The sequence below is a fragment of the Geotrypetes seraphini genome, chromosome 1 (assembly GCF_902459505.1).
Source record: "Geotrypetes seraphini chromosome 1, aGeoSer1.1, whole genome shotgun sequence".
Lineage (NCBI taxonomy): Eukaryota > Metazoa > Chordata > Amphibia > Gymnophiona > Dermophiidae > Geotrypetes > Geotrypetes seraphini.
Window position 1 is genome coordinate 215,917,555 of NC_047084.1, and position 26,355 is coordinate 215,943,909.

General features: G+C 44.8%; 1 protein-coding gene across 4 annotated transcripts in view; it reads right to left on the reverse strand.

Moving 5' to 3' along the window:
- NIPAL1 (NIPA like domain containing 1) overlaps positions 1-26,355 on the reverse strand; it is an 83,716-nt gene that overhangs the window by 26,652 nt on the left and 30,709 nt on the right. For 3 of the 4 annotated variants that reach the window (XM_033946023.1, XM_033946032.1, XM_033946041.1), the window contains exon 2: positions 12,711-12,973. In XM_033946023.1, the coding sequence (XP_033801914.1) occupies positions 12,711-12,973 (263 nt within the window). Of the gene's footprint in view, positions 1-12,710; positions 12,974-15,153; positions 15,202-26,355 lie in introns of those variants that run through there. The other variant, XM_033946050.1, reaches the window with a different exon arrangement.

Consider the following 26,355-nt stretch of genomic DNA (forward strand, 5'->3'; position numbering starts at 1 on the left):
CGGAGCCTATTACCTCTTAACTTCATCCTATATCCTCTCATTGCAGAGTTTCCTTTCAAATGAAAAAGACTTGACTCATGCACATTTACATTACGTAGATATTTAAATGTCTCTATCATATCTCCCCTCTCCCGCCTTTCCTCCAAACTATACAGATTGAGATCTTTAAGTCTTTTCCCATATGCCTTATCATGAAGACCACACACCATTTTAGTAGCCTTCCTCTGGACCGATTCCATCCTTTTTATATCTTTTTGAAGGTGCAGCCTCCAGAATCGTACACTATATTTTAAATGAGGTCTCACCAAAGTCTTATACAGGGACATCAATACCTCCTTTTTCCTACTGGCCATACCTCTCCCTATGCATTCTTCAAGCTTCGCTAGGTCTTTCTTCATGTTATTCATACCATCCGGGATGTCTACTCTATTGTAGATTTTGGTATCATTCGCAAAGAGGCAAATCTTACCTGACAGCCCTTCAGCAATATCGCTTATAAAAATGTTAAAGAGAATAGGCCCAAGAGCAGAATCTTGAGGCTCACCACTGGTAACATCCCTTTCCTCAGAGTGATCTCCATTGACCACTACCCTGTCGTCTTCCACTCAACCACTTTCTGACCCAGCCCGACACTTTGGGGCCCGTCTGATCACTTGATAAAGGCTGGTCAAAGAATCAGAAATACAACTTACCAGTATTTATTAAGGCAGACAACTGACGAATCAGCAACTCTCAGGGCAGGTTCCAGGAATAGAGTGTGGATTTACAAGAATCAAGATTAGCAAAGGTAAGAATCTAATCTTTCCTTCTTGTACAATCCCACTCTATTTCTGGACAAGTAGGACATAATAGAGCAATCCCTCAAATTCAGAGTGGGTTTGATGAGCCTGCTGCCAGAACAGAGGATCCAAATGCAGAATCCCTCCTGGTCACCACATCAATTCTGTAAAACTTTGTAAAGGTATGCAAAGAAAAACCAAGCAGCCGCTCCACAAATATCTGTTTGGGAGTCCGCTGAAGATTCTGCCCACAAGGTGCCACTCCTCACATGGAGAGCGCCTTCACTGACACAAAAGAATGCTTACCAGCTCCAATACAGGCAGATGAAATCATCATCTGAATCCATCTAGAAATGGTGGCCTTCAAAGCTAGCATAGGCAATCCAACAAACAAACTTCGTTCGCAACTTCCAAGTACTGGAGTAAGAATCTGCACATGTCCAACAATTTCAATACCCTGTCATGCGCTTTTGAACCTGAAGGTTGATGTGAAAGTCAGATACCATGGGAACAACAACAATTTATTATTTCTATAGCGCTACCAGATGCAAATAGCACGGCACACGCAAGAGACGGTCCTGTCTCAGAAGAGCTTACAAAAAGGAGCCATGCTTAGGATAACACTAGAATCTGTAATGCAAAGAAAAGGAACTCTGCAGGACAAAGCCTGAAGTTTGGAAAGCCTGTGGGCTGATGCAACAGCCACTAGCTTTGATGGTAAGGTCAATTAAAGAAGCCCAGTCCAACGGTTCATAAGGCGGGCATGTCAGTGACCTGAGAACCATGTTCAGATTCCAAGTCGGAAAAGGCTGGCACAATGGAGGGCAGCGCTGCAATGCGCCCTTTAAGAACCTGATCACATTCAGATGAGTGGCATGAAAGCCTCCCAGGGGCTGAGGTCCAAAATAAGAAAGCCCTAGCTAACTCAACTCTCAGAGAGCCAACTGCAAGACCTGTCACCAAACTTTCCTGTAGGAAGGCAAGAACCAGCGGGATCAACGCTGAGTTTGGGTCTATGTTCTTTCGAATGCACTAATTATGAAAACACTGCCAAGCCTTAGCATACATGACAACAGTCGGCTTCTTCTTGCTGCATAAGATGGCAGCTATCACTTCTGTCAAGTAGCCTCTGTGCACTAAATCTGCGTGCTCAAGAGCCATGCTGTAAGATCAAAGTGGTCCGGGTCCTACTGTCTCACTTGTAGGAAGACAACTGGAAGTCAGAGGCAGGCCTGAAAGGGGAGGATCAAAAATATGTAAATGAGGCTTCCTACAAGAAATCTTGTGAGATGGGATACATGACTCACTTGTCCAGGCATAGAGTGGGATTGTACAAGAAACTATATTAAAACCCTTTCATATTTGAGCAATCCTGCCATCCCTTATATTCCTAAGTGCCTTTGCATGGTTAGCACCTTCGTTGTGGAGCAAATTACCTAAATCTATTTGTACTGAAATGTCTATTTTAAAAAAATTGAAAGTTATTTAAAAAACATTCTTTTTAACCTTGGCATTTGATGTTCAGGCTAGTGGAGAATGGAAGATCTATTAATGCTCATAAGAGCATAAAAATAACTTTACTGGGTCAGAACAATGGTCCATAAAGTCCAGCAGCCCCTTTCTCTCGGTGGCCAATCCAGGTCACTAGTACCTGGCAAAAACCCAAAGAGTAGCAACATTCCATGCCACCGATCCAGGGCAAGCAGTGGCTTCCCCCATCTTTTTCAATAACAGACTATGGACTTTTCCTCCAGGATATAATCCAAACCTTTCTTAAAACCAGTTATGCTATCCGCTCTTACCACAACTTCTGGCAATGCGCGCCAGAGCTTAACTATTCTCTGAGTGAGAAAATATTTCCTCCTATTAGTTTTAAGATTATCACATAAAATCACACCCAAGTCCCGCTCTTCTGTCGTGCACATAAGTTCTTCACCCCATAAACTGTACCGTTCTCTTGGGTTTCTGCAGCCCAAATGCATGACCATGCATTTCTTAGCATTAAATTTTAGCTACCAAATTTCAGACCATTCTTCAAGCTTCACTAGGTCTTTCTTCATGTTATTCACACCATTTACTCTATTATAGATTTTGGTATCATCCGCAAAGAGGCAAATTCATCAAGTGTCCCCTAGTCTTTGTAATTTTTGACAGGAAACACATTGCAATAATGTACTTAAGATACAATGGTTTATTCTATTTTTTCTTTTCCTTTGGAATTAATGATTTAGATCTGTCCTATCAAATTTGATGACATTCCTTTATTAATGTTTTATATTTTATGTAAGCCACTCTAATATATGAAGACTGAGCAGTATATCAAATTTTAACAACAGTAAACGATAAATGTTCGAAGCCTGTGTGGTTAAGGCAGAGCTTACAGGAATGGGGCAGTGAAAGGGACAGCGACAAAATTCTCAGGGACGGGACAGGGAAATTAAGTTCCTTTGGGGACGGGGACAAATTTGCCCCGTGTCATTCTCTATTCCATAATTCCAGAAGTGTAATTAAACTCTGGAATTTGTGTTTTGATGAAGATGACAAAAGGAACACATTTGAACAGGCGGAATCTTCAGGTTAGTAAATGTTCTGATTTCATCACATTTCTTAAGGACTGCCTTGAGGAACTGTAATATTTGAGCAAAATTATGGGGTCCTTTTACTAAGGTGCGCTAGTCGTTTTAGCGCAAGCTAAATAGCACATAGACTATAATGGACTCGTTAGCGTTTAGCATGCGCTAAAACAGCTAGTGCACCTTAGTAAAAGGACCCCTATATTTGTTATTATTACTGCGTGTTACCATCATTTTGATGCAGTTGTTATGAAGAGAGTTTAAACAAGCAAATACTCCTTTTTGGGCAGTACTGAGTGGCAGTGAACATAATGAGTAATACTAAATAAAACAGAAATGGTATCAATAATAAAATAACAGCATAGACTTTTTTGTTTATTATATATTTGCCAACCTAAAGGATTCTGGAAACTATCCACCTTCGAGATCACCAAATCTTCCTGTTCTACAGTTTCAGATTTATCTGTTCCTGTTCAGGATAGTGTATCAGTCACACCATACGAATGATTAACCAATTAAACTGGTGAAAGTTCACCTAGCAATAAATTTCATAATTATTTATTTATATATTTCTGACAGTATAACCAAACCAGTAATTTTTTTATATAACTGTAAAACTAATCTTAAAAGTTATTTTTCAAAAAAAATGAAACCTTCATCTGGTTGTAATTAAGATTATACAAGCAAGAATGAGTCTCTCTGTAGAAAACCATGATTTAAATCAAGTATTTCTGACTAATGATTTAAAAGGAGGGGAGGGAGTGGGACTTGTATACCACCTTTTTGTAGTTACACATTCAAAACGGCTTACTTTTATACAGGGACCTATTTTGTACTTGGGACAATGGAGGATAATGTGACTTGCCCAGGGTCACCAAGGAGCAGAGCTACTTGGGACAATGGAGGATAATGTGACTTGCCCAGGGTCACCAAGGAGCAGAGCTGGGATTCAATCCAAGATTTGCATTGCTTTGCAGCATTAAATGATCAGCTGGGCTAGCACATCATGGTTAATAAAGCATGGACCCAAACACGTATTACTATATAAAACTATCACCATACATTAATTGACTTAAATTAGCGCTTTAAAACCATAGCAGCAGCTACAAAAATATTGTGCATGCAAAGTAATTAATATATTAGGAAATTAGTTGTTCCCGGTGACCCTAAGCGGGCCATTTGGTCCCCCATTGCCCCAGGTACATTAGGCAGATTGTGAGCTCACCGGGACAGATAGGGAATAATGCTTGAGTATCTGAATAAATTCATGTTGTAAACCATTCTGAGCTACAGACAGATAGATAATAGCCTTTTTAAAATTTCTTTTCCTGAAGGACTAACCATTGTGGATTTAACAGGATTTTGCACAAAGCCAAAGATGAAATAACATTTTGCAATGACCAATACAAGGACTTGACATGTTTTTCAGCAAAAATAAGTAAGTAGATAATAAATAGCCCTATGAAAGTATACATCATTAACAAAATCTCAGATTGTCCCTAAAGTGGATTTATCTGGTTTTTATGCAACATCCTTCAAATAACAATTAAATTGCACAGACAAGTCAAAGCATTTTTATTACCAACTCTCTTACTAATTATTAGTTAACTAGCAAGATAAAAGCCGACAGCTGATTATGCCCAAAATGGTTCATTCACTGACTGGTTATGTGGTTAGAATAGTAACTGCTTCTCCATGCAGGTTAACCCCATGCTTGTATACTGTAGTTATATTGCTTAAATAATCTAATTTCTCAACTGGGAAAAATCAGACTGACACATCTTATTTTCACTTGGATCTTGGAGGCACTGGATGATGAAATGAGTTTTCATACTCTAGAATCAGTAGCATATATTAATCCTGACTTCATGACCCAGCATTTATCCTTGATCACAGGTTAGGCCGCTCCCTATTTGACTTTGGCAACAACAAATAGAGACTGCAACATATTTGCATTTAACACACACCTACATACCTACATTTTCTACTTAGTGCATATTCTGTGACTCATTCAGTCAAGCACATCCTCTTGCCTTTGTCACGTCCACAAGCTTACATACTATACTCACTCTCCACCCACACATCCACTAGGTGCAGCATGCAGCAATAATCTCTCATCCCTTTCTCCCAAAAAGCACAGTTACTTACCGTAACAGGTGTTATCCAGGGACAGCAGGCAGATATTCTTAACGTATGGGTTTTTTTAACGTATGGGTGACGTCACCGACGGAGCCCCGGTACGGACCTTTATAACTAGAAAGTTCTAGTTGGCCGCACCGCGCATGCGCGAGTGCCTTCCCGCCCGACGGAGGAGTGCGTGGTCTCCAGTTAAGATAAGCCAGCTAAGAAGCCAACCCGGGGAGGTGGGTGGGTCGTAAGAATATCTGCCTGCTGTCCCTGGATAACACCTGTTACGGTAAGTAACTGTGCTTTATCCCAGGACAAGCAGGCAGCATATTCTTAACGTATGGGTGACCTCTAAGCTAACAGAGAGGGAGGAGGGATGGTTGGCCATTAGGAAAATAAATTTTTTAACACAGATTGACCAAAGTGTCCATCCCGTCTGGAGAAGGCATCCAGACAGTAGTGAGAAGTGAATGTGTGAACTGAAGACCAAGTAGCCGCCTTGCAGATTTCCTCAATAGGTGTGGAACGGAGGAAAGCTACAGAAGCAGCCATAGCTCTGACTCTATGGGCCGAGACAGCTCCTTCCAGTGATAGGCCGGCCCGAGCATAACAGAACGCAATACAGGCCACAAGCCAATTGGACAGCGTTCGTTTAGAGACAGGATGACCTAGACGGTTGGGATCGAAGGATATAAAAAGTTGAGGAGAGGAGCGATGAGCCCTGGTACGGTCAAGGTAGTAAGCAAGGGCACGCTTACAATCCAGCGTGTGGAGCGCCTGTTCTCCAGGATGAGAATGGGGTTTTGGGAAGAAGACAGGCAGTACGATGGACTGATTGAGGTGAAAGGCTGAAACCACCTTGGGGAGGAATTTCGAATGGGTGCGCAGAACCACCTTGTCATGGTGAAAAACAGTGAACGGTGGATCGGCGACCAGTGCATGCAGCTCACTGACCCTCCTGGCAGAGGTGATGGCAATGAGGAAAAGCACCTTCCAAGTGAGAAATTTGAGCGAAGTAGTAGCAAGAGGCTCAAAGGGAGGTTTCATGAGGGCTGACAAAACCACATTGAGGTCCCAGATGACAGGAGGAGGCTGTAGAGGTGGTTTGATATTGAAGAGGCCTTTCATGAACCGGGAAACCAAGGGATGAGCCGTGAGAGGTTTTCCGAGGATAGGCTCATGAAAAGCAGTGATGGCACTGAGGTGGACTCTGATTGAGGTAGACTTGAGGCCAGCATTGGACAGAGAGAGCAAATAGTCCAGTACGGTCTCCACCGCCAATGAGGTGGGATTGTGATGATGCAGGAGGCACCAAGAGGAAAACCGGGTCCACTTCTGATGGTAACATTGGAGTGTGGAGGGTTTCCTGGAGGCATCCAAAATTCGACGGACAGGCTGGGATAGGTGTTCCGGAGAAGTCAGCCCGAGAGAAACCAAGCTGTCAGGTGGAGGGAAGACAGATTGGGATGTAGTAGAGACTGATGCTGCTGTGTAAGCAGAGTAGGAAAGACAGGAAGAGGAATGGGCTCCCTGGAGCTGAAGCAGGAGGGAGAACCAGTGTTGTCTGGGCCACCGAGGGGCGATGAGAATCATGGTGGCCCTGTCTTTGCGGAGTTTGAACAGGGTCCGCAACATCAGAGGAAGTGGAGGGAAGGCATAGAGGAACTGATCCGTCCAGTTGAGCAGGAATGCATCCGGGGCCAGACGATGCGGAGAGAAGAGTCTGGAACAGAACTGGGGCAGCTGATGGTTGTGAGGAGCTGCAAAGAGGTCCACCTGCGGGGTGCCCCAGCGTGCAAAGATGGAGTGGAGAGTGGGAGGGTCCAGGGTCCACTCGTGAGGTTGAAGGATGCGGCTGAGATGGTCGGCCAGGGAGTTCTGTTCGCCCTGGATATAGACAGCTTTGAGGTAAAGGTTGTGGGCTGTGGCCCATGTTCAGATTCGGAGGGCCTCCTGACAAAGGAGACGAGATCCGGTGCCGCCCTGTTTGTTGATGTAGTACATGGCGACCTGGTTGTCCGTGCACAGGAGAAGAACCTGAGGGTAGAGAAGGTGCTGGAAAGCCTTGAGAGCATAAAACATGGCTCTGAGTTCCAGGAAATTGATGTGATGTTGACGCTCCTGAGGGGTCCAAAGTCCCTGGGTGCGGAGACTTCCCATGTGAGCCCCCCATGCATAGGGGGAGGCATCCGTGGTGATGATCATGGAATGAGGGGGTGGATGAAAAAGGAGGCCCCTGGAAAGATTTGAAGAGTTCAACCACCATTGAAGAGATTGCTGAAGAGATGATGTCACAGAGATGGGATGAGAAAGAGGATCCGTGGTCTGTGACCATTGGTTGGCGAGGGTCCATTGAGGTATCCTGAGGTGGAGTCGCGCCAGAGGAACTACATGGACTGTGGAAGCCATGTGACCCAGAAGAATCATCATCTGGCGAGCAGGGATGGATGGTTGGAGGAGCACCTGTCGACAGAGGTGAAGCAGAGTCCGGTGCCGGTCGGCAGGAAGGAACGCCCTCATCAGATCGGTATCGAGAACTGCTCCGATGAACTGAAGGCACTGCGTGGGGAGCAGATGTGACTTGGGATAATTGATCTCGAATCCCAAGAGATGGAGGAAAGAGATGGTGTGGTGAGTGGCTTGCAGTACAAGCGGAGACGTAGTTGCTTTCACCAACCAATCGTCCAAGTAGGGAAACACTTGTAGGTTGTGGGACCTGAGACAGGCCGCTACCACAATCAGGCACTTGGTGAACACCCTGGGTGATGATGCGAGACCAAAGGGTAGTACCTTGTACTGATAGTGGCGATTCTGAATCTGAAATCGGAGGTAACGACGTGAATTCTGATGGATTGGAATGTGAGTGTAGGCCTCTTTGAGGTCCAGGGAACATAGCCAGTCGTGTTGAGAAAGGAGAGGATAAAGCGTGGCAAGGGAGAGCATCCTGAATTTTTCCTTGACCAAACACTTGTTGAGGTTCCTGAGGTCGAGGATGGGACGAAGATCCCCTGTTTTCTTGGGTACCAGGAAGTAGCGGGAGTAAAATCCCTGACCTCGTTGGTCTGGTGGAACTTCTTCGATGGCATTGAGAAGGAGGAGGGATTGGACCTCCCTGAGGAGGAGAGGAGTTTGGGAGGAATGAGAAGCAGACTCTACGGGAGGATGGTCTACAGGAAGAGTCTGGAACCTGAGTGAGTATCCGTGACGGATGATGTTGAGAACCCACAGGTCTGATGTGATGGCCTCCCAGCGGCGTAGAAAAATGGTGAGGCGGCCTCCGATAGGTTGAGGAAGAGGCATCGACGGTTGTAGACTGGCTATGCCCTGGAGAAAGGAGTCAAAAGGGCTGAGGAGGCTTAGTCTGAGGGAGAGGCTTGGTCGCCTGGTGAGATTGAGAGCGAGCCTGAGAGTGTTGTTGTTGTTGTTGGCGAGGCCAACGAGATTGCTGTTGAGGGGGATTAAGTGGCCTAGCAGAAAAACGACGCTGGTAAGAGGACTGAGGTCTGTATGGTCTTGCAGGTGGAGTCTTCTTTGTAGGCTTAATGAGGGTGTCCCATCTCGTTTCATGAGCCGAAAGTTTTTGTGTCGTGGTATCCAAAGACTCCCCAAAAAGTTCATCACCAAGGCAGGGCGCGTTGGCGAGGCGGTCTTGGTGGTTCACATCAAGATCAGACACTCTCAACCAGGCGAGGCGACGCATGGCTACAGCCAGTGCAGAGGCTCTGGAAGTGAGCTCGAAGGAATCATAAATTGAGCGCACCATGAATTTTCTGAGTTGAAGGAGGGTGGAAATCTGTTGTTGAAATAATGGAACCTTGCGCTCAGGGATATATTTTTGCAAAGCAGAAAGTTGTTGTACCAGGTGTTTCATATAAAATGAAAAATGAAAGGTATAATTGTTGGCTCTGTTAGCCAGCATGGCATTCTGGTACAGGCGTTTACCAAATTTGTCCATCGTTTTTCCCTCTCTGCCAGGAGGGGTGGAGGCATAAACACTGGAACCATGAGATTTTTTGAGAGTGGATTCTACCAGGAGGCTCTCATGGGGTAATTGGGGTTTATCAAATCCCGGAATAGGGATGACCCGGTATAAACTGTCCAGTTTCCTAGGGGCACCTGGAACTGTAAGGGGATTCTCCAAATTTTTATAAAAAGTTTCCCGTAAGATATCATGTACGGGCAGTTTGAGAAACTCCTTGGGAGGTTGGTCGAAGTCCAAGGCTTCTAAAAAGGCCTGGGACTTCTTGGAGTCGGACTCAAGTGGTATGGAAAGAGCCGCAGACATCTCCCGAAGGAATTTTGAGAAGGAGGATTGCTCGGGCTTGGAGGTGGATTCAGACATGGAGGGTTCCTCATCTGTAGAGGAGGCATCCTCCTCGGTACCGATTGGGGATTGCTCCCATAAATCTGGGTCCCTGACGGCCGGCTCAGTATGGCGGGTTTTAGAAAGGGATTTTCCAGATCGCATGGATACGGTGCCGGGGGATGAAGACCGGCGTCGATCCCTGTCCCGGGAGGAGTGGTGCCGATCCCGGTCCCGAGACGACCGGTGTCGGTCCTGGGGCCGGGAGGGGTCCTCCGCGGCGCACGTCTGAAGTGCAGGTTGAGCCGATAAGACCGGCATGGAAGTGTTCATCGGTACCGAGGGGGTGGATACCGGCGGAGTGGTGCGAGGCTCGGGCCGGACCGGTACCGGAAGGAGCGGTGCCAATAGGGTCGGAAGCAGTTCCTGAAGTTGGTGCTGTAGCTGTTCATGCAATTTGTCCTGGAGGATAGCCGAGATACGGTCCTCCAATGGGGGCACCGGTACCGTTTTAGTTTTCTTGGGTACCATCGGTGCTGCTCTACGCTCCGGCGATGAGGAGGCCGATGAAGAGGCACTCACCGTGATCGGAGCGTTTACGGGGTTTGCGGGACGCCGGGAGGACCGGTGTCGCCGCTGTGGCTGGAGGGCGCTCGAGGGAAGTGGAAGGCTTCTTAGCCGGCTTACCTGGCGCTATCGACCCCGAAGAAGGATCAGGCGGTGTCGATGTTGACGGTGCCGATTTAGTCGGTGCCGTCGACGCCGGGGTCGGATCCATAGCAGAACCGGTGCCGAAGAGGAGATTCTGCTGGATTTGTCGATTTTTAAGTGTGCGTTTCTTGAGAGTAGCACAGCGGGTGCAGGTGTCAGCCCGATGTTCCGGACCCAAGCACTGCAGGCACCAGTTGTGTGGGTCCGAAAGGGAGATCGGGCGTGCACACCGCTGGCACTTCTTAAAACCCGGCTGAGGGGGCATGAAGGGAAAGACGGCCTCCGCAAAATCAAAGCCGGAGGCTTGTATGATGACAACAGGCCCCGCCGGGGCCGGTTGAAAAAAGAAAGGGAAAAAACAAAGGTTTGTTTTTTTTTTTTTACAAATTAGAAGGGAATAAAGAAACCCGAAGGGAAAAAGAGAAAAAATAAGAAATTACGCGCACTCCTCCGTCGGGCGGGAAGGCACTCGCGCATGCGCGGTGCGGCCAACTAGAACTTTCTAGTTATAAAGGTCCGTACCGGGGCTCCGTCGGTGACGTCACCCATACGTTAAAAAAACCCATACGTTAAGAATATGCTGCCTGCTTGTCCTGGGATAACCTAGGCTCTTCTTTTAGTACAGGGACACAATATGGACATCTCATGAGTTTTCCACACAAAAAAGGGGGGGGGAGGGAACTATTAAAAATAAAGTTTCAAAATTTGTTCTGTGGTATTATTGAATGGATTTACTCCTTCTAACAAGTGAATTAAGCTCATATTGACACAGGAAGATAACAAGCAGCAGAAAATTTCACCTACATTGACTCCCATTCTCCCTTCTGGATATCAGAAGCATCTAAATTCAGAAATAAACAAACAGTCTCCATAATAGCAATTATTAGTATTATCTATAATAATAATCCTCTAAGCGCGCATGCGCACTTAGGAGGATGTGGGGACTTGACATGTACTGTGTCCGTCCGTGGCGGCGGCTTGAGGTGCATGCGCCACAGCACAGCAGGCGACTCCCCCATCCCTCACAGCCAAAACCTTCCCGCAGTCCCCTTCCCAGCCGCCGCGTTTAAATTCATAGACAAGCGCTACACCGCGCTACCACTGGCCTCGCCGTCTTCTGTCCACTGCGGCCCGCCCTCTCTGACTACTTCCTGTTTCCACTAGGGTTGGCCGCAGTGGATAGAAGACGCCGAAGACGCAGTGCTTTTCTGTGAATTTAAACGCGGCGGCTGGGAAGGAGGCTGCAAGAAATGCTGCTGCTGCACAGGAAAGGCTGGGAAATGCTGCTGCTGCACAGGAAAGGCCGGGAAATGCTGCTGCTGCACAGGGAAGGGTGGTAAATGCTGCTGCACAGAGAAGTGTGTGTGTGTGGGGGGGAATGATGCCTCTCACACAGGGAAGGGTGGGAAATGCTGCTGCACAGGGAAGTGTGTGTATGGGGGGGAAATGCTGCTTCTGCACAGGGAAGGCCTGGAAATGCTGCTGCTGCTGCACAGGGAAGTGTGTGTGTGTGGGGGGGGATGCTGCTTCTGCACAGGGATGGCCGGGAAATGCTGCTGCTGCACAGGGAAGGGCAGGAAATGCTGCTGCTGCACAGGGAAGGGTGGGAGGGAAATGCTGCTGCTGCACAGGGAAGTGGTGGGGACGGAGTGGGAGCAATCTTGGTTCGCTTTGGGGGAGGGGAGACAGAAGGGGGCCATGGAGAGACAGAAAGACAGACAGGCAGGCAGCGCATTAGAACGAAAGACAGACACACAGAAAGACAAGTGGGCAGGGAGAGAGACAGAAAGAAAGAAAGACAGACAGGGTGCCAGAGAGAGAACCAGAAAGAAAGAAGGACAGACAGCGGGAGGGAGAAAGAAAGGAAGAGAGAGACAGGGGCAGGGAGAGACACAGAAAGAAAGAAGGACAGACAGCGGGAGGGAGAAAGAAAGAAAGAAAGGAAGAGAGAGACAGGGGCAGGGAGAGACACAGAAAGAAAGAGACAGACAGACATATATTCTAGCACCCGTTAATGTAACGGGCTTAAACACTAGTAATATATAAATAGAAACTCAAATTAAATTTTCTTTCTAAGAGATTAGTGATCGATTTCTTGATCTGCTATGAGAAAACTGATTTTAGTACAGTAAAAACATTGAATCGTCTTATCATAAACAGAGTCATTCCTGGGGGGAAGAAAGAAAGAGAGAGAGAGTTAGTTACAGGCACTCATACCAGCTCTGGTGACTCCTTTATCAGCCAGTCTTAAGAGACCTTTTTTCTTCAGAATAAAGCTGGAGCCAATAAAAATACTGGACATGATAGCCAGGGTTACTCCGAGGTACAGGCTGTATGCACTTCCCAAAGTGCCAGTCATATTGAGGGGTATGCTGCTGAACTGCTTGTTGACATATTGGAGGCTGGAACTCTGCAGTTCTGTTCTGTTAGTGACCTGGCAGAACACCTGAGAAAATCCCGAACTACAGAGATTATAGAGACTGCAAAGAAAAACCAAACACAAAATATATGGCACATATGTTATCATCCACATTATGGTCAAGATAAAAATATCATGAAAACAGTAATTAGATTTGATATAATCTCTGGAGTAAATACATACAGAACATGCAATACAATAACATTTAACTTTATAAAAGGAGACTATGATAACATAAGAAAAATGGTAGAAAAGCCACAAAGAAGCAGCTGTAAAGGTCAAAAATTTACATCAAGTGTGGATGTTATTCAAAAATTCCAACATGGAAACCCAGACTAGATATATTCAATGTATAAAAAGAGGAAGAAGACAACAAAATGGCAACTGGTGTGGTTAACAAGAAAGGTGACAAAAACTATTAGAGCTAAAAGAAAATCTTTCATAAAAGGGCAGAAGGATCTGGCTGAAAATAACAGAAAACAGCATAAGGCGTGGAAAGTCAAATATAAGGCATTGTTAAGGAAGACAAAAGAGACCTAGAAAAGAAGATTGCATTGGAGGCAAAAAGACATGCAAAAACCTTTTTCAGATATATGAGAAGCAAGTAGCCGGGAAAAGAATCAGTTGGACAGCTAGATGACCAAGGGGTAAAAGGGGCACTCAGGAAAGACAAGGCCGTAGCAGGGAGCTGAAAAGAATTCTTTGCTTCGGTCTTCACCAAGGAAGATATGGGAGAGATACCAATACCAGAAATGGTATTTAATGCTGATGAGTCAGAGAAACTGAAACAAATCTCTGTAACAGCTCTGTAAGTTCATTTTCAATTCTATCAGAACTCTGGGATAAATACCACCTGGTCTAGGTGATTTGCTACTCTTCAGTTTGTCAAGTTATCCCATTACATCTTCCAATGTTACAGAGATTTGTTTCAGTTTCTCTGACTCATCAGCATTAAATACCATTTCTGGTATTGGTATCTCTTCCACATCTTCCTTGGTGAAGACCGAAGCAAAGAATTCTTTTCAGCTCCCTGCTACGGCCTTGTCTTTCCTGAGTGCCCCTTTTACCCCTTGGTCATCTAGCTGTCCAATTGATTCTTTTGTTATCTTTAAAATCCAGCATGGTACTAGAAGACAGGAATGTAAAGTCAATGTTTAAAATGGGTTCCAGAGGTGATCCAGGAAATTATAGACTGGTGAGTCTGATGTCAAGTGCCAGTCAAAATGGTAGAGATTATAATAAAGAACAAAATTAAGGAGCATATACAATACATAAGCATGGATTAATTAGATAAAAAAGCAAACATGGTCAAGGGAAAACTTGCCTCATCAATCTACTACATTTCTACAAAGAAGTGACTAAACATAAGGATAAAATTGAGCCAAATGATATTGTGTATCTGAATTTTCAGAAAGCATTTGACAAAGTACCTCATGAAAACTTCTGAGGAAATTAGAAAGTCATGGGGTAAATAGTGAGGTTCAAGTTCATAAGAAAAATGGATTCCAAACAGCACAGAACAAACAGCAAACACAAATAGCACAGTCTGAAGAAAGGGGTCCAAGGTGACTTTTACTGGCATGACCTGACATGACACATATTTTGGCAAAATGCCAGTCAGGTATCTAAAAAAATATATAGCAATATATCAACTTTGACAGCAAATAAAAACATTTGTGTTCTCTTATGAAAACAGATTCAAAACATCTGTGCTCTCAATAAAGAACATACATACAAAATCATAAAATTTTAAATCTGTACCTTAATCTAAAACATAAATATCAATGCATAAAATTAAATTATGACACTATTTTTAAAATGCTCTCATAGTTTAATATAAAACATATGAATAGTATTACCTAAGAACACATGTAAATTAAAAAAGTTATATATAAATTATAAGAATTAAAAAAATTTGTGGTCTAAATCATTATTGAACTCTTGATATAAATACATATAAACAAATATTCATAAATATGAACTTGAATTAAAAACATTTACAGCCTCTTTTACAAAGTTGCGCTAGCGGCTGCCGCACGGCAACAGCCCCAAAGCCCTTTAAATCTCTATGGGCTTCGGGGCTGTTAGCACGGCTTTGTAAAAGAGGCCATTAAATGAATTACATAATGCTAAACAGTACCTTCTTGGTCAAGATAATAAAATCTCACACCTCAGATATCCTTCAAAGTAAGAAACTGGCATTTCATCAAAAACCTTAAGATGGTAAAATTATGTCCTTACCTGATAATTTTCTTTCCTTTAGTCACAGCAGATGAATCCAGAGACTAGTGGGATTACATCCATCAAGCAGCAGGTGGAGATAGAGAGCACTTGATTTTATCCTCGGGTATATCTTGGATGCACAGCCTCCTGGCCAACCAGCATAGGTCTTCTCAAAGCAGTTGAATTAAAACACAAAGTAAAGCACATAAAAGGCATGAAACATAAGACATATATGCAACTTCATTCCCCCATTGAAGCTTCAAAATCGAGAATGCAATTTAAGTCAAAAGCATGCTGAATCCGCGCCTGAGAGTGACAAAACCCCGCAACAGGGTGGGGCTCTGGATTCATCTGGCATCACTGCTGGAGGTGGTGCCCCTCATTTGAGAGAAAGACTGACAACAACTGAACTGCAGCGATGCCCCCCCCTTTCGCAGCAGGAGGGAAAGGCCTTGGCCGACCGCCCTCAGGGCCTACTACCGCCCGCTGCTGCCCGCCCTAGCTGAAGCAGCCTCGACTGTCCTACTTGGCAAAGGAGTAACAAACTCCTCCCACCGGCGTCTCTTTGAAGAGAATGGTGACCTCTGTAGCCCCATGCCCACGGAACGAGTGAGCTTATGGTATCCAGGTTCTTCAGGGGGGGGGGGGGAAGGGACCTGGGAGTCCAGGTGTTGCCCCCCCCACCTAAATGGCCCCCATCCTGCAGCTCAACTGAGGCCTCAAGCCACAGGAACATGCCCAGGCCCACTTCTCAACTGAGGCCTCAAGCCACAGGAACATTTTTCTCCTCTGAGACCAAAGCCAAAGGAACATTTCTCTAAAGCAGCCTAAACCACTGAAACATTCTTAACTGAGGCCTAAGCCACAGGAACATGTGCAGGCACATTTCTCTACTGAGGCTTAAGCCACAGGAACATTTCTCTCTAATGAGGCCTAAGCCGCAGGAACATTTCTCTGTACTGAGGCCTAAGCCACAGGAACATGCGCAAGCACATTTCTCAACTGAGGCCTAAGCCGCAGGCACATTTCTCTCTACTGAGGCCTAAGCCGCAGGAACATGCGCAGGCACATTTCTCTCAACTGAGGCCTAAGCCGCAGGAACATGCGCAGGCACATTTCTCTCAACTGAGGCCTAAGCCGCAGGAACATGCGCAGGCACATTTCTCTCAACTGAGGCCTAAGCCGCAGGAACATACGCAGGCACATTTCTCTCAACTGAGGCCTAAGCCGCAGGAACATGCGCAGGCACATTTCTCTCAACTGAGACCTAAGCCGCAGGAACATGCGCAGGCACATTTCTCTCTACTGAGGCCTAAGCCGCAGGAACATGCACAGGCACATTTCTCTCTACTGAGGCCTAAGCCGCAGGAACATGCACAGGCACATTTCTCTCTACTGAGGCCTAAGCCGCACATTTCTCTCTACTGAGGCCTAAGCCGCAGGTACATTTCTCTCTACTGAGGCCTAAGCCGCAGGCACATTTCTCTCTACTGAGGCATAAGCCAAGTACTCACTTGTGCTCCTGCACTACCAGAAGGCAAAGGGAGAAGTGTTAGTGCTGCTGCACACAGGGAACTATGCCGGCACCCGCGGTCAGGCATTTCTTCTTATGGGAAAGGACTCTCCGACCACATCAGTTTCTTCTCTCCATCGGCTGGGAGGGTTGGGAAGGGACCTGGGTAGGGGCCAAGTTGTAGCCCCCAACGTTGGAACGTTATGCCAACACCCCTAGGCTCTACTGAAGCCGCAGCAACAGGAGCAAACAGCCTTCCGTCTTTAGGAGCCGAAACTAGGAACCAGAACGATAGCAGCCATTTTTCAGATCCAGGAAACTGGTGCTGGTAGCTGCAGCCAAGCCTGGCTCGAAATCTACTGCAGAATCCAGGAGCTGTGAGAAACCCATCCATCAACCTGCTGGAGATAGAGTATATTGGTTGACCAGGAGGCTGTGCATCCAAGATATACCCGAAGATAAATCAAGTGCTCTCTATCTCCACCTGCTGGTTGATGGATGTAATCCTACTAGTCTCTGGATTAATCTGCTGTTGATGACAAGGAAGTATAATTTATACAATGCTACAAAATTGAATTGTACACACTGTATATTCTAATCTACTGTATTAACTCAATATAAATGGAGATATAGAAACACAGATAAATCACAAATAAAGACCAAAACAGCCAATCCAGTCTGCCCATCCACTATCTCCTCCTCTCCCTAAGAGATCTCGCATGCCTGTAACACACTTTCTTGAATTCAGACACAGACTTTTGTCTCCACTACTTCTACTGGGAGCCTATTCCACATATCCACCACCCTTTCTGTAAAAATGCATTTTCTTACATTACTCCTGAGCCTATCACCTATTAACTTCATCCTATGCCCTCTCATTCCGGAGCTTCCTTTCAAATGAGATTCACCTCATGCGCATTTATGCCATGTAGGTATTTAAATATCTCTATCATATCTCTCCTCTCTCACCTTTCCTCCAAAGTATACATATTGAGATCTTTAAGTCTGTATTTTCCATTTGGCCAGTTGGTATCAATTAATGGTGGGAATACAAATTTAACTTCAGTGGTTGAGGCCTGGGATCATTTGAAAAAAAAAAAAAAGAGGTGTGTGGAAGTGCCTCCCAAATTGGTTAAGGAGCCTGAGCGGCTCAGTTTACAGCAGTGGCTAGCAGGCTTTTGCTGGCAGTTAGTGATCAAAGGTGCTAAACCACTGATCCACAATGGACAGAGCCTACTTAAAGGACTTAATCTCTTATTTGCTCTTTTGAGACTAGCAGTGTATATAAGAACATAAAAATTGCCGCTGCTGGGTCAGACCAGTGGTCCATCGTGCCCAGCAGTCCACTCCTGCGGTAGCCCTTAGGTCAAAGACCAGTGCCCTCATTGAATCTAGCTTACCTGCGTATGTTCTGGTTCAGCAGGAACATGTCTAACTTTGTCTTGAATCCTTGGAGGATGTTTTCCCCTATAACATCCTCTGGAAGAGCGTTCCAGATTTCTACCATTCTCTGGGTGAAGAACTTCCTTACATTTGTATGGAATCTATCCCCTTTTAACTTTAGAGAGTGCCCCTCTCGTTCTTTCTACCTTGGAGAGGGTGAACAATCTGTCTTTATCTACTAAGTCTATTCCCTTCATTATCTTGAATGTTTCGATCATGTCCCCTCTCTCCAAGGGAGAAGAGGCCCAGTTTCTCTAATCTCTCACTGTATGGCAACTCCTTCAGCCTCTCAACCATTTTAGTTGCTCTTCTCTGGACCCTTTCGACTGTACAATGTCCTTCTTCATGTACGGCCACCAGTGCTTGGTGCAGTATTCCAGGTGGGCACATACCATGGCAAAGTACAGCGGCATGATAACCTTCTCTGATCTGCTTGTGATCCCCTTCTTAATCATTCCTAGCATTCTGTTTGCCCTTTTTGCCGCCGCTGCGCATTGCGCGGACTGCTTCATTGACTTGTCTACCAGTACTCCCAAGTCTCTGTCCTGGGGGGTCTCTCTTAGACCACACCGGACATCCTGTATTCGTGTATAAGAATTTTGTTACCGACATGCATCACCTTTCACTTATCCACGTTAAACCTCGTTTGCCATGTCGCAGCCCATTCCTCGAGCGTGTTTATGTCACGTTGCAGGTCTTCACAATCCTTCTGTGTCTTCACTATTCTGAATAACTTTGTATCGTCTGCAAATTTAATCACCTCGCTCGTCATACCAATTTCCAGGTCATTTATAAATATGTTGAAGAGCATGGCCCAAGCACCGAACCCTGCAGCACTCCACTCGTAACGCTTTTCCAGTCCGAGTATTGTCGCTATGGGGGAGTGTGAGTGTGTATGTATGGGTAAGGTGTGTGAGCGGAAAGGATGTATATAATGTTGGGGGTACGGATGTTTATTGGGGAGAGGGTACAAGGTGAGTTTAACTTCTCCTATAAGGCTATAATTTCCATGTCATTATGGGGAGTGTGAGTGTGTATGTATGGTCAAGGTATGTGAGTGGAAGGGATGTATGTAATGTTGGGGGTATGGATGTTTATTGGGAGAGGGTACAAGGTGAGTTTGTTTGAGGAATGGTTGGTACTGGATGGGAGTAATGCTGGGAGATGATTAGGGGTAAAAGGGCTGTTTGTGAGGGAATTTTTTTTATTTGCCTATAGAAGTTTTGAGAGGGGTGGGAAGGATGGTTGGGGCTATTGTGCCTTCTTGAGTATTAAATGGGATGGGGACAGTGGGCAAGAAAATATGGAGGGGCATAATAATAAAAAAAAACTAAGTCCCTTTTTGGCCTAAGGTGCTAGGCGCCCAAAGTAGGCAGCAGGGAAAGAAAAATTACGTCCTTATCTGATAATTTTCTTTCCTTTAGTCACAGCAGATGAATCCAGAGACTAGTGGGATTACGTCCATCAATCAGCAGATGGAGACAGAGAGCACTGAGTTGTCCTCAGGTATATATTGGATGCACAGTCTCCTGGCCAACCAGTATAGGTCTTCTCAGAGCAGTCGAAATAAAGCACATAAAAGATATGAAACATAAGAAACTCCTTTTCCTCACATGTGCTAAATGAACAACTGATACTTTAAAGAACCAAGAATGCAACTCCATCTGAAAAAGCATGCGCAAACCGCGCCTGAGAGCGACAAACACCGCAACAGGGTGGGGCTCTGGATTCATCTACTGTGACTAAGGGAAAGAAAATTATCAGGTAAGGACATAATTTTTCCTTCCTTGTCATCAATAGCAGATGAATCCAGAGACTAGTGGGATGTACCAAAACAGTCCTAACGTAGGGAGGGAAATACACACCATGCTCCCAAGCCCAATGCACTGACGGCCACCCCAAGTAGCCCCACACTCAAACCACCACTGTGGACACTTAGAGAACAATAAGCAAGCTATTATGAAATCTTCTGCTTCCACATCATGCCCTGCAGCAAACGTCCAAGAAGATACAAAAACACAGAGTGTATGTATTCCACGATTATCCAGAGGCCAACCCTCAGAGCACATGTGAGCAGGAGCAATCATCACCTGAGAGCACTATGCTGTGGAAAACACCGCTTCAGTGCCCCTCCACAAATAGTATGTCTGCAGAGCACCAGACTTTTGTGACTCCAAGGCTCCATACAAAACTCCTGTTGACTGAATCCACTATATCTGGCAATGGTCCTTAGCCTATGGCAAAGCCATGACATTAGAGAACAAAAAACACAACCGCATAACAGACCCCCCTTCCCCGGTTCTAGGGTATCGAGCCTGTAAACACAACAAGCAATGGCACACTACCTAAAGAAGATGCTATCCCCAGTACAATGTCAACCGAATTGCAGAAGAGGTAAACTGCTGAACAAATTCAAGTAGAAATCCTCACCTAAGAGAGGAAATGATTCATACCCGAATACCCTGAATGCTACAGGCGAGGTATGGGCGAACCTGAATTTCTGTACCTCACCTTCCCAGAAAGGCACAAGGCGATTTACAAGATGTCCCTGAGGATGCATGGAGAATGGCCGATACGTCACATCCGAGAGAATAATAATGGAAGAAAGCTGGATGCACATAGAGGAACCCAACCAGCTCAAATGAGTCTACGTGATACTACTGGAGAAAAATAAATTCAGTTTAAGTAGAATCGTATGGACTGGCTAGACCATATCCAAAGGGAGCAGGTAGAAATAAAGTCTACCTACGTTGACTATGCTGTGTGTTTATTTGCCAAAGGAAACCGACTTAAGCTCCAGAGAAAATGAATAGAGATATAGCAGCATCAAACCAGAGAATGGCCACCAGAGAACCTGGGAAAGCCAGGCAAAAACCTGGAGAGGACTAGCATGGCAAGGACCAGATATCCCAAATACCTGAAGCCCAAAGAAAGGGAAGAAGGGCTAAACCCCCCAAGAGGGAAGACCTGCATGAATAACATGCAAGCCCCTGAATGAATCTGGCGCTAGTCAGAAGCAAATGAAGATACTGACCTGCCAACAAATACCTTTACCTGTGTCAAACAGAGAGATGAGAAGAAGCTGCAAGCCCACCCTATGGTCATCATGACCCATAGTGAACTGTCAAAAGATAGGTCGCGATGAAAGTGCAGGGCGACAGAACACCCCAAAGGCCTCTGTCACAGAGGAATAGGAGCCAAAAGAGTAGGAGTACCATAAACCAAGGCCGCTAAACTTCCTATGGAGACGCCGAAGTCCTGGAGCCTATACCCTGTTGCTAGAGAAAGGGTGCTACACTGAGACAAGTAGAGGTCTAAGAAAAACAGAACGTAATGATAAAAATTATAGTACCTTTAAATTAGAACTCCTTGCTTTGAAATGGGCCGCCAAAGAGAAATTTAGGGAATATCTTCTGTACAAAAAATTTACAGTTGTAACCGACCATAATCCTTTGAAATATCTTCATACAACTAAATTACCTGCAATTGAACAGTGCTGGTTATCCCAGTTGCCAGAACTGGACTTTGTAATCCAATATAAACCTGGCAGATTAAACAGAAATGCAGATATTCTTTCAAGATTGTCGGATAATGAGGAAAAAGAAGAACTAGATGATGGTAAAGATTTTTTAACTTTCCCAGTACGGAGTGTAAATACCAGTAGCAGAATAGGACAAGAGTCTGCAGTTGTATATACAAGCAGGGTGTGCAATGTAACAACAAATTTAGAGTTACAACAACATCACAGACAAGATATAACTCTGGCAAAAATAATAGAATTTATGAAATGTGAACAGGTAGTTACATTATCCCAACAACCTTGGCAAGTAAAAAAACTTTGGGGTCAATGGAAAAAACTGATAATCAGAGATAATATCTCATATCAGAAAATTTTTGACCCAAGGGACGGACATCCTGTTTATCATAGAAACATAGAAATTGACGGCAGAAAAGGGCCATAGCCCATCGAGTCTGCCCATACCAATGACCCACTCCCTGATTCTTACTCCCCTATAGATCCCACATGAATATCCCATTTTCTCTTAAAATCTGACACGCTGTTGGCCTCAATCACCTGCTGAAGCAGCTCGTTCCAATGATCGACCACCCTTTCGGTGAAGAAGTGCTTCCTAGCATCAACTGGTTGTACCAGAAAAATATAAAATCGAAATAATAAAATTATATCATAATTGTGGAGGACATTTTGCCACTGAAATTACTGTAAAAAAACATTAGGAAAAAATATTTCTGGATAAATTTGTGGAATGATGTAAATGAGTGGGTCAGAAAATGCAAAATGTATACTTATACGAAGGAAACTTGTCCAAGAGAAAAAGCAAAATTACAAAATTTCCAAGTAACAGAGCCTTTGGAAATTGTTGCTCTGGACTTTATTAGAAAAAGACAAAAAGGGTTTTCAAAGTGTCCTCATCATTTCTGACTTATTCACTCGTTTTACTATAGCTGTTCCCACAAAAAATCAAACTGCGAGGACAGCTGCTAGAATGTTGATTAAACATTGGATTGAGATGTATGGATGTCCCCAAAGAATTCATACAGATCAGGGAAGGGCATTCGAGTCTGAATTAATTAAGGGGATTTGTCATTGGTATAGAATACAAAAATCTCGTACCTCGCCATATCACCCTCAAGGTAATAGTCGTTGTGAATGATTTAATAGAACGATGCATCAGATATTGAAAACATTGAGTGATCATAAAAAGAATAACTGGTCCAAATACCTTTCCGAAGTTAATCAGATTTACAATAGTTCTGTTCACACTGCCACTAGATACACCCCAGCATTTTTATTACTGGGAAAAGAAAGATTACTCCACATGAGGAAATGTTTAATATAGATCAGTCAAATGAAAAGTATCGAAAATCTTGATGAATGGTTTCAGTTTCATCAAAGAAAATTACAGGAGGCTCGGAAAATAGCAGGTGAAGCATAATATCATGCAGGATTAAAGATAAAACCAAAATATGATAAAAATGCATTGGGGAAGATCTATGTGTTGGTCAATTTGTTTTGATTCGTAAGAAAGATTATAGAGGAATGACACAAATTACAGAAATTATGGGAAGATATCCCATACCAAATCATTAATAAGTTTAGTAAACAAAATAATTTGTTTAAGATTAAAAATTTGGAGGGACAAGAAAAGATGATTTTAAATGTCCTTCTAAAGAAGAAGTGATAAAAAAAACCTGATAGAATTAAGAATGATAAAAAGGTCTATGCTCCAACTCCGTGGTATTTAATCTGTACGGAGTTAAAATATGTAAAATCTCCTTCTGTATCTCACATAACTGTTTCGGAGAATGATACTGAATGTAATAGCAGATATGAATTTAGAACGAATAGAGGCAAGAGGCCTCAGTACTTAAGTTAATAGAATGAAATTATATGAGATTATAAAATCACTGATGGTTGTGATTAGTTTTTAAAAAATTATTGGAACGATACGTTTAAGAGGTTTTGTATTAGTTAGATTCTGACAGAATTTTTGATTTTTTTTTTTTTTTAAAGGGTTCTAAAAATTCTTATTATTGTGATATAGGAGCTATAAGCCAATTTGAAAAATGTTGGTTTGTTTATTTTGTGATTCTTTGATTTACTTCTACATTGCACTGTGGTCAACTGAAAATTTCCCTAGGCAACTCTGAATCTTTCCTGTGGGATAGAGTCTTTTCCCATGAAGAAAATGGGAGTTTCTGTTCTAGCATTGCTCCTTGATGAAGTAAAAAGTGTTACAATGAAAACATGCAGAGAAAATGGAAGATGAACTGGAGAAAAAACAATTGGAAAAAAAAACGCAAGATGATAAAGATTTTCTAACAGCTGATGAAACCGCCTGGTGAAAACCAGTACTCCATTACCTTCAATCTTCCTCTTACTTTCCTCGTGGCACCATGTTGGTTCAGGTAAGAAAGAGGATGAGGTAGGGAGCTGGGAGGCCCCAGGTGTAACCTCCAAATCTGGCGCCATGTGCCAGAACACCCCTCTTTCCAAACAGCCAGGCAGGAAGGAAGGAGCAGCGTGCACAGGCGGTCAGAGCTAGAAGAGAAGTCGGGGAAGCTTTGACAAGAGGCAGGAGAGCCGAAGACTCGGGAAAGCGGCGAGAGTACGCTCCGCCCACCCCCTACACGTCAGAGGCAGCGCCGGACTCCCCCTTGAAAAGGGGAGGAGCCAACGGCGCCCAGCCGTTCGGCGCGCGGCGAAGGCGAAGGGCCTTGCAAGGGACGAGCACTACTCTCAAGAACACCAGAGGAGAACAGACCGGTAAGGAACCGACAAGCACAGAAGATAAGGAAGAGACAGACACAAAAGAAACCAACCCGCACATACAATCAAGGTGAGGTAGAGCAGAGACAGCACACACGAGAGAGACAACAAGGCAAGCAACACAAGGAAGCAGCAGGCAAGGGACACAAGCACACAAAGACACAGGCACTGTAACACAAACAGTCTCACTCAAATAGGAAGCCTGCAGTCAGGAAGTCAGAAGGTAAGGGGGAGGTAGGATCAGTAGGAAAAAGAGCAGCAGTAGGTCACAACAAATCACTCAGACAACCCACGAGTGAAGCACGAAATGGAAGCCCAAGGAAGTCAGAAGATGAGCTTTCCTGTCTTCTGTATCAACTGCAATATGTATGACTACCTCCCTTCGGGGAATCCAGGCATACATTTGCGATCGATGCATGGAGATGGATAGCTTGAAATGTCAGGTAAGACTATTGGAGGGAACAGTGATGGAACTCGAAGACAGAATCCGAGCACAGGAGAAGATTCTAGTGGAGTACAGCCCAAACGACGAGGTCAAGGATCTAGAAATGTTCATAGAGGAAGCCCATCAACACCACGTAGAGATCCCAGGGCTGGAAAACTGTACTCAGGAAACCCATGTGAAGAGAGAAGACACCCATGCAAACACAGAAGAAAACGAAGACGAGGTAGGAGACAACCGCACACCAGGAGGAATAGTGAGAGCACAGGAAGATGTCCCCCCACCCAAAGAACAGGAAACAATTTCAAGAGTATCATTGGAGGAAGATGACTGGCCCTACTCCAAGGACGTGACCTACGCCCCCCAAGGAACTCCAGAATAAAGAAGATGGGGATCATCGTAGGCGACTCCATTATACGACACGTGGACAGCCACAACCGCAGGAGGAAGAGAGGACAGAGTCGTCACCTGTCTGCCTGGAGCAAGAGTAAAGGATGTGACTAACAGGATCTCCAGGATCATAGATGGCGCACGGGGAGTGGACACACCGCTTGCTTATCCACGTGGGAACAAATGATGTGAGCGGGCGAGAAGGTATGACAGTGGAAGAGATGAAGGGCCAGCTCCGCTCACTCGGAAGACAACTAAAGATCAGGGATGGTGAAGGTGCCTTCTCTGAAATCCTCCCTGTACCAAGAGCATATGGAAAGAGACAAGGGGAATTGCAAGTGATCAACGCTAGGATGAGACGATGGTGCGAAGACGAAGGCTTCGACATTCGTGCGCACATGGCACGGCGTTCTAGGGGATAAAAAGCAAGTACTACAGAAGGGATGGACTACACCTCAACAAGGAAGGAGCAAGAGTTTTGGCAGGCAACAGAAGAAAGCAAGTAGAGAAGGCTTTAAACTGAAGGACAGGGGAAAGCCGACAGTCGACCGCTCGGTCCGATGGCACGGACAACAGGATGCACCGACGTAGGAACAAAGACTACTACTCAAACACAAGAGAGGTCGGACCTCACAGCCAACAAAGGAGAACAAGCAGGAAGGACAACTCAGACACAGGATGGGATGACCACACAGCAAAACAAGGGAGATAACACAGGAGCAGTAAAGGATACCGTAAATGAAACTGTGAGGACAGCCAAGAGTAGAAGTCCAAAAAGGCAACACGAAGGGAACTTAGATGTATGTATACAAATGCTAGAAGTCTAGGAAACAAAATGGGAGAACTAGAGACGATAGCAAGACATGAGAACAGGATATCAATTGGCATAACAGAAACATGGTGGGAATGAAGAAAACAAATGGGACACAGTAACTACAGGGATACAAACTATATAGAAGGGATCGAGAAGGGCTGAAAGGGTGGAGGTATGCCCTATAGTGTTAAGGGAAGAAATAGATTCTGTCGAATGATTACAACAGACAGGAAAGAGAAGCTGGAGTCCCTCTGGATCAAAATTCCCTGGTCACAATGGCGCAGATACAAAAATTGGCCTTTACTATCGTCCCCCAGGACAGGCGGAGG